Below are 8,690 nucleotides of genomic sequence, written 5' to 3' on the forward strand. Positions count from 1 at the left end.
GGATATTACATCATGTAACCAACTTTTATGTTGTTTCCACAAACAACGTGTATCATCAACGAGTTATTGGATTGCTATATTGCTTACTATATTGGAAATTATATAATTTTGCAACATTGTGATAATCAACACTAAAGTTTTGAAATTTGCCGAAATTTAAATTTGAGATGAGACTGATTCTAAGTATGCAAAGCATGTGCTACTTACTAGTATTCCATAGTTTCTCTATAATTTAATAGTATGCCTTGCATAGTTCCATGCATTCACTAAAAAAATTGTGCGCTTCAGATCTATGATCCAACACACCTAAAATTAATATGGACTGAACAATCTTGGAGTTGATCCAATACCTAACATGTTTTCTTCATTCATATCTGACAACGCCCACATAAATAAAGCTTGATTTATCGAACAACGATGTTACACATCGTTAATTAACTAAAACTTGAACAATACTAGCTAGGACATAATTATCACATTGCAGACAATATGATGCATGCATACCTTAGAGCGCCACATGAGGGAGTAGGACGAGTGGAAGAGGTGGACGCTCCGGAAAGGGAAAAGCTTCCTGTAGTAGGATCCCGGCAGGCCCGCCACGTAGTAGGGCTGCGTCTCTTTGCCGCCGAGATCTTCAAGTTCCTCCAGTGACCGGAAGACGAGGTTGAAATCGTTCCCTGGCAGGTCATTCAGGAAGAACTGCACCTCCACGGCGCGCCGTTCTTCTTCCGACTTCCGAGTGTAGAACTGGACCGCGCCGATCACCTCGGAGACGACACGCAGAGTGTTCGGGCCCGACGAGCAGCCGAGGTCGGCAACGACGATCATGCTCCGTCGGTCGGAGAGCGACTTGTACACCTCTTCTATGGCCTCGCGAAGCACCGGCCTTGTCTCCAAAATGGCCTTCTCCTGCATACATGCATGAAACACAGCAAATTAAGAGCTGCTACTAGCTTGCAGTGCTTATATATTTGTACATGAAACGACAGTAAATTGCAGCAGTGCAGGCCACAGACTTGGAGCCGGGAGTTTGCGGCGTAGCTGTTCTCCCCGTTGCCAGTAGCCATGCGAACGCCGCTCCCTGCCTTCATAGCTAATCTCACGAGTGATGATTATTAGCTTCACAAGTTGGGGCTAGATGTGTTGAGTGATACCCCAACGGCTCTATCATTTATAGAGAGACAATGATGACCTGTTTTTTTTCTCTCTCTCTACTGGGTTCCTACACACGAAGTATTTAACTTGACTGGTCACTTTGACTAAGAATGCTCTGAACTTGGCAGAGTCCACAAAACAATGACGTGAATAGCCGCCCGTTAAGTGTTCGCAAAGATGAGATAGTGATTTTTTGTGGGTTGTCAAGCAATCATGCTGTACAATGCCTGCATCAGCTAGCATATGATGTTATCTCTCGCCGCAAAGGACAGAAGATCAATAATTTTCAGATAAACTAAAAACATGCATGAGTTCATTTGAACAGCTTCATAACTAGTTTTACGTATAGTCAAAAACGTTGCATTCTCATGACGCTCATTACATTATTTATGATCAAAACTCCCATCTTCAAGTATTTCTTCATTTGAAAAGCTAACTTCCAAAGAAGATGAGTTATCAACATTTTACAACCGATTTCCGAACTTAAGAAAACCACAAACCAGGGTGAAATTATGACCCGTTCTGTTATATTCATTCTGATATAAGCTTCAAAATAAGCTTTCAGTGGAATATGTTCTGATATATTTTTCTTATGTTTTTTTCTAAAGGAGGAAGACCCCGGCCTCTACATCTGGGCGATGCATGCAGCCACTTTATTAATTATTCATGAAAACCTTACAAAGTAATACGTCAGTAAGTGTGAAGTCACTGTTCTTGCAACATCTGTCGCTACTCCTATCCACTTGATGAACGGGTGATAGTCCGAGCCTAATACCAAACAGACCTCGCAGCAAGCCTAACATCTAGAACCGGAGGCCCCAACCAAGCCACTGCCAGGTCTGGGGCACACACCAGTCCGGCGCACTCTCAGAGGCCGCCGCCGCCATCATCCACCGATCCATCTTCAGAGCATTTGCCGACGCATCGACCTTGCGAGGCCTACCATCGACGTCACCACGATGCCAGATAGCTCCAACCTCCTACGCGAGTCCATCTACATGCATCGAACGCTGAGACTCCATTGCGCCACACCACCGAGATCTGCCATCTTCGATGCGGAGGAGGAAACACCGCTCCACCTCTGGGCGCATCACCGGCCACTTGCCGTGATGTCGTGCAACCAGTCCCGGGAAAGCACAGGGAATCACAATCTTCAAGAAGACACCCTCGGGAGGGCAAGCGACGTGCCACGCCATCGTCTAGCGCTGCACCGCAGGTCCTAGGCTTTCACCCGAAGAAAGTGACCCGAGAGCGGAGGAGGTCGGAGAGCTCCACGATGGCCCCCAGGAGGAGAGCGACATCCGCAGACATCGCGCCGTCGGCTTTCGCCTGGAACAACCATACCTCCGCACTTTCACGCTGCTGGACGAGGATAGGGGAACCCCCAGCGCTGCCCACATGCGAACCCACTGGCCCAAGCACCTCCTGCGCGGCGGCGCCACCACCACACACGACCACCAACCTCATTGTCAGTCAAGCTGATGGGACAGATCTGAAGCCTTGGGACGCCATCGCGTCGAGGCAGCCACGAGCAGTCGGCAGCCCATCACCCGCAAGAGGACGAGGACGTTGCGCCGGGCAGCCGCCACGCCGGCCGGAGACGCCGAGGACGAGTCTCCCACCACCACAGGCTCACGCCAGAAATCGAGGCCGCCACACGCCTGGAGATCCGCGCCGCCATCGTCCTCCGGCGCGGGCGAAGACCGGCGGACTCATCCGGCGGCGGCGGCGGGAGGAGGGCGTGCTGTAGAGGGGGGCGGCGGCGGCGCAACTAGGGTTCCCCCGAGCCGCCCTGGGGATGACGCGGGGGTCGGGGTGTCCCTTTTTTTCTTATGTGTGGACTCTATTATTTCTTTTGGACTTGTTGAGCTGTGTCCTAGGTAGAACACTCCTGTGTGTGGTACCTCTTATTTGTGTACTTTGGCGTTATGTGTGTGTGCTTTATACATAAAGCAGGTCGAAAGCCTTGCTTGGTATATTTTTCTTATGCACTACATATACTATACACTACTGTCTACTGCATAGTGGTATCTGTGCTAAATGTTTTTACTCCTACATTTTTATGCATGTTTAGCAATGTTATTAATTAACCAGGTAATGCATTTTTGTTGTCCATTACATTCCTTAGTTGTACTCTACTGCACAACAATTGACGGCTGCAGACTTGCCTAGCTTACTGTGTATTCTAAATTTTTATAGTTATCTAATGCATAATTGTGTCATCTATTGTTTGGTCATTCTACTGCAGTTTGTCCCACGCAGGGGGTTTTTCCATCCACATATCCATATAGCTGGCGAACATTGTTTTTTTTCTCTCGAATACGCACAAGCATGCGTATCATATATTGATAGAAGAAAGGGTGAAGAGACCCATCCACAATTTGAGTACAATGCCAAAAGGCAAAAACACACCACGCTAATCCCTGGGATTAGAACCACACCTACTACAGACGAGAATGAGAGAACTTGCCTTGCCCTATCCCTGGGATTAGAACCACACCTACTATAGCTGGCGAACATTGTTGTTGGGTAGACAGGTGAAAAACTTTGAGAACGCGGAAAATTATGAAATTACCATAACAAAAACATGATAAAATACAACATCAGAATATGAGTAAAATTAGATAAAAAAGAATAGACAAAAAATTCGATGGGGAAGCAAGGAGAAATATATATGAAAGAGGGTAAGCAAAACCAGAAGAAAAATCTTAGAACTAGGAAATCCAAACTGAAAAGGAAGGAAAATGACGGACAACGATAAAATATTTCCAATTGTTGAAATCACGAGTGTCATTATTATAGTATTATAGTATTTCTACTCTCTGCCTCTACTTAATATACTATATATTAAGTATATTAAGGGATTATTTATATATATCATGTTATTTGTAATTATTTATTAGGAATATACATGCATATTCCTCTCTAAATTTCTCTCATATTTAGTTCTCGCTGGTTTTTGGAATGGTTACTTATATTTTAGACAAAAGTTAGGAACACTTAGATTTAAGTTAATAAAGCCCCTCAAACCTTGGATACAAAAGGTTCTTAAGAACAACCTACAAGGCAACATAGACTAGAAGCAAACGATAGAAATAAAAATAAGCAGCTTGGTGGGTAATACTGATAATGAAATATAGTCTATTTAAGCTTAGGTAGCTAGGAAGCTAGGACGGCCATTTACCCTGATGTGTTTTTCACTGGTAAAATCTTAAGGATGTCCGCTGATCCTCCTTGATATTTGGTTTAGTTGTTTGAAAAAATCGTTAAGAACTCAAAAGTAGAAATACTAGATTATTTATCTTGGTAGTTGTATCATACCATCATATCATTTTGTAACCATGTTCCCTACAGAAAACTCTCTATATTTAGATTGCCGGGGTAATGCGGTACTAGCTTGTTTGTCTAGTTACCTACTTTTGAATATGTAAAAAAATTATACCGAAGTTAGAAAAGATTTGCTAATGTTTTGGATAAACTTGAACTAATCTAATGTTTTGGATAAACACCAAGTACAGCGTAGAGTTAAGCACATACACGCACACACGTGGACTGGAGTCGTTGTATTGACGATTGATGATGTTAACATAGGTTTCTCATCATTGACGAAAATTTCGCTAGCACACTGAAAAAATAATCTATGCTGCTATCAATGAATTTTGTTATAAAATGTTATAACATAATTTTTCAATATGAAAAATCCATTGCAAGTACATAATTATGAAAATCCTTCTTAGAAAACATAACGAAAGAAAGATGGAACCTGACTTACCATGTTGGGTTGAAGGCAGACCCTATATTCAGATCAACATGTTTGACATAAGAATCAGAACTGTAACGGATGTTCGATACAATTTCGAAGATGAAGAGAAATCTTATCTCGCTACTTGTCATTGAGGATAATGGTTCAAGTATTCAGATGGAGGTACGGTTGAGTCCTGAAGTTCATCTATGGTGATAATAGACATGGTGTTAGATCTTTGGGCTGATACCCAATGGGATGGTGGTATGACAAGCTCTCATACCTTGCAATAGTTAATTAAGAGTAATACATATGTTTCACACCAGGGATGCTTAAGTGTGTCTGTGGCAGTATCTCCTTTTGCAACATGTACGCTGGTGATCATGTGTTCCTGCGAAGGGAAATAATATATACAACTCACGACAAATAGGGTAGGTGGTTTATATTCGTGCTTCTCATGGTTGTCAAGTAATGGATAGTAATTACTTGACAATTGAATACAATTAACGTAATTTGTTAAGCACGCTTGGTCGGAAGTAACATGATGGAATATCCTACGTAGAAATTCGTAGTACGTGATATCCTTTTTTTTGTGTCATCCTTGCGCAGGGGTCAAGATAATCTTTTCTATCGTTTCAATTTTATCGGATGTCCCTGAAGGGACTAGTACGTGATATCCTATGTCACCTTAAAAAGTACATCTTAATTAGTTCACTGTTTCCACGTTTTCTTTTCTTTTTTGCTATCCAAAGAGGCTCAAAGATGGTGATAGTAAAAGTGAACCGGTCATTGCTCATCTTTTTGTAGTTGTTTTTTTTCGAAAAGGGGGACTCCCCGACCTCTGTATCAGAGCGATGCATACGGCCACATTTATAAATAAATAAAGATGTTCAACAAGGTCTTATAGTCTGAAAACAAAAGAACCGCAAGCTCACAAAGAGTCACAACGCCAAAAACTCAAGGCCCAAAAACCACAACCGGCTGGCATAACAAAGATAGGTAAACTAATCGCCTATCCTATTACATGACCGCCATCCAAACCGGTTGAAGATATCCCGCACTACCATCTCCCAGCGGACAGATCCAGTAACCAAACGCTCCCCGGCCTCCGTCGGAGTGAGTAAGGACCACATACGGATCAGCGCAGTAGCTCGGAATAAAACCTGCAAAAAATGAATAGTTGTTGTTCTGTTAAAAGCCAAATCATTTCTGTAGTTCCAAATTGCCCATAACAACGCACATACTCCGACGCGAATGTGTCTAGCTGTTTCGGACTCTATCCCAACATGCCACGTTCCAAATAACATACTGACCGAATTCGGAGGAGTAATGTTAAAGGCAATTTGCACCGTGCTCCACAAAACTCTTGCCAACGGGCAATCAAAGAAGAGGTGCTTGATAGTTTCGTCCCGATCACAGAAACTACACCTAGTAGATCATGTCCAGTTGCACTTAACCAAATTATCCTTTGTTAAAATGACTTGTTTATGTACAAACCACATAAACACTTTAATTTTTAAAGGAACTTTGACTTTCCAAACATGTTTGGAACTAGGAATAACACTAGAGTTAATGACATCGATATACATCGACTTGACTGTGAACACTCCAGACCTAGTAAGCTTCCAACACAACTGATCGGGCTGATGAGCTAGTTGAACCTCCATCAGTCTACTCACCAAATGAAGCCATGCTTCCCACCAGTCACCAACAAGCACCCTCCTAAACTGAATATTAAGGGGAATGGACTGCATAATCGTTGCAACAAGAGCATCACGTCGTTGAACACTACGATACAGGGACGGATACTGAAGCGCCAACGGCGTTTCACCAAGCCAAGTATCCTCTCAAAAGCGAGTGGTGTTGCCATTACCGACAATAAACTTTGTTCTATTAAAGAAGGCAACTTTGACTCTCATAAGCCCCTTCCAAAACGGCGAGTTAGTCGGTCTCACTGTCGCCTGGGACAAAGTCTTGGACTGCAGGTACTTACTACGGAGAATCTGCGCCCACGTTGCCTCAGTCTCACCTGATAGCTTATACATCCACTTACTAAGAAGACATCTGTTCTTGACTTCAAGAATCTCAATACCAAGGCCCCCCGGTCCTTTGGTCGACAGATGATATCCCATTTGGCGAGTCGGTATTTTCTCTTAAGCTCATCACTCTGCCAGAAGAATCAAGATCGATAGAAGTCCAGCCTTTTCCTAACCCCAACTGGGACTTCGAAGAAAGATAAGAGAAACATAGGCATACTCATGAGCACCGAATTAATAAGAATCAATCGGCCTCCATATGACATGAGTTTGCCCTTCCAACAACTCAGTTTCTTCTCAAACCGATCCTCGATGCACTTCCATTCTCTGTTTGTCAACTTATGATGGTGAATGGGTATACCTAGGTACGTGAAAGGTAGTGCCCCCAATTCACATCCAAACAGTTGCCTATAAGCCTGTTGTTCCTCATTGGCTCTACCAAAACAGAACAACTTGCTTTTATGAAAGTTAATCTTCAATCCAGTCAATTGTTCAAATAAGCATAACACCAGCTTCATATTTTGCGCTTTTGCCAAGTTGTGCTCCATAAAGATGATTGTATCATCAGCGTACTGTAGGATGGACACACCACCATCAACTAGATGAGGCACCAAGTCACCCACCTGACCGGCCTCCTTTGCCCGTCCTATCAGGATTGCCAACATGTCAACCACAATGTTGAACAGAATACGAGACATTGGATCACCTTGTCTCAGGCCCTTGTGTGTCTAGAAATAATGATATATGTCGTCATTCACTTTAATTCCAACACTCCCTTTTTGCGTGAAAGATTCTACCTGGCGTCGCCAAGCTTCATCAAAACCCTTCATGTGTAAGGCCTGTTGAAGGAAAGGCCATTTTACTTTCTCGTACGCTTTCTCGGAATCCACCTTGAAAACAACTCCATCAAGTTTTTTCGTGTGAATCTCATGGAGCGTTTCATGAAGGACCACAACCCCTTCGAGGATGTTCCTGTCCGGCATGAAAGCAATTTGAGTAGGCTGCACCACAGCATGCGCGATCTGTGTGAGCCTATTCGTCCCGACCTTGGTAAAAAAATTGAAACTAACATTAAGAAGAAAGATGGGCCTGGATTGCTCGATTCTCACAGCCTCTGTTTTCTTAGGAAGCAGGGTTATCATTCCAAAATTCAGTTGAAAAAGTTGAAGTTGTCCAGAGAATAAATCATGGAACAACGGCAACAGATCCCTTTAATAATATGCCAACACTTCTTATAAAACTTAGCCGGGAATCCATTCGGGCCGGGAGCCTTATTATTCTTCATCTGTGATATGGCCTCAAACACCTCTTTCTCAGAAAAAGGAGCAGCTAAAATAGCATTCTCAACAGCAGTAAGTTGAGGCACATCCTCAATCCTAGAGTCATCCAGAGACACACAGTTATCCTCTGGAGGCCCAAACAACTGCTTGTAATACTCAGTAATGTATAATGTTACGTTCTCCTGACCAAGAATCGTTCCTTCATCTTGTTCAAGATGAAATATCCTCTTCTTCCTATGTTTGCCATTGGCGATCATGTGGAAGAATTGAGTGTTCGCGTCCCCCTGGACTACTCTTCGGACCTTGGCCCACAGTGCCCACTTTAATTCTTCTTCATGAAGAAGCTCTTTCAGCCTCATCTCTGCGTCAAGCTTGGCATGAAGCTCTGAGGCTGGCAGAACCGTGGTTTCTGCTTTTACATTTAGGGACCGAATAAGGGTAAGGAGCCTTTCCTTTTCGACCTTATAAATCCCGCTA

At 43.4% G+C, this 8,690-nt stretch overlaps 1 protein-coding gene and 1 non-coding gene across 2 annotated transcripts; both read right to left on the minus strand.

Annotated features, from left to right (window-relative positions):
* Window positions 1-358: 358 nt before the first annotated feature.
* On the minus strand, window positions 359-1,125 carry LOC123161859 (anthranilate O-methyltransferase 2-like). The gene is made up of 2 exons (XM_044579680.1): window positions 1,017-1,125; window positions 359-909 (listed from the first exon to the last, which is right to left on the minus strand). The coding sequence occupies exons 1-2, from the start codon at window positions 1,089-1,091 to the stop codon at window positions 460-462; spliced, it is 525 nt and encodes a 174-aa protein (XP_044435615.1). The 5' UTR covers window positions 1,092-1,125; the 3' UTR covers window positions 359-459.
* A 4,334-nt stretch (window positions 1,126-5,459) lies between these two features.
* Window positions 5,460-5,561, minus strand: LOC123163313 (U6 spliceosomal RNA). The gene has a single exon (XR_006481836.1). It is a non-coding gene; the product is annotated as a U6 spliceosomal RNA (small nuclear RNA).
* Between the last annotated feature and the right edge of the window lie 3,129 nt (window positions 5,562-8,690).

This window comes from Triticum aestivum, chromosome 7B, assembly GCF_018294505.1.
Source record: "Triticum aestivum cultivar Chinese Spring chromosome 7B, IWGSC CS RefSeq v2.1, whole genome shotgun sequence".
NCBI classification, from domain to species: domain Eukaryota; kingdom Viridiplantae; phylum Streptophyta; class Magnoliopsida; order Poales; family Poaceae; genus Triticum; species Triticum aestivum.

What these genes read in the sequence shown, in the direction of transcription:
- LOC123161859 (XM_044579680.1), bottom strand. Translation starts at nt 1,091, where the DNA reads ATGAAGGCAGGGAGCGGCGTTCGCATGGCTACTGGCAACGGGGAGAAC. An exon ending in CCGCAAACTCCCGGCTCCAA is followed by an intron (nt 910 to 1,016) that starts GTCTGTGGCCTG and finishes GCATGTATGCAG; the next exon opens with GAGAAGGCCATTTTGGAGAC.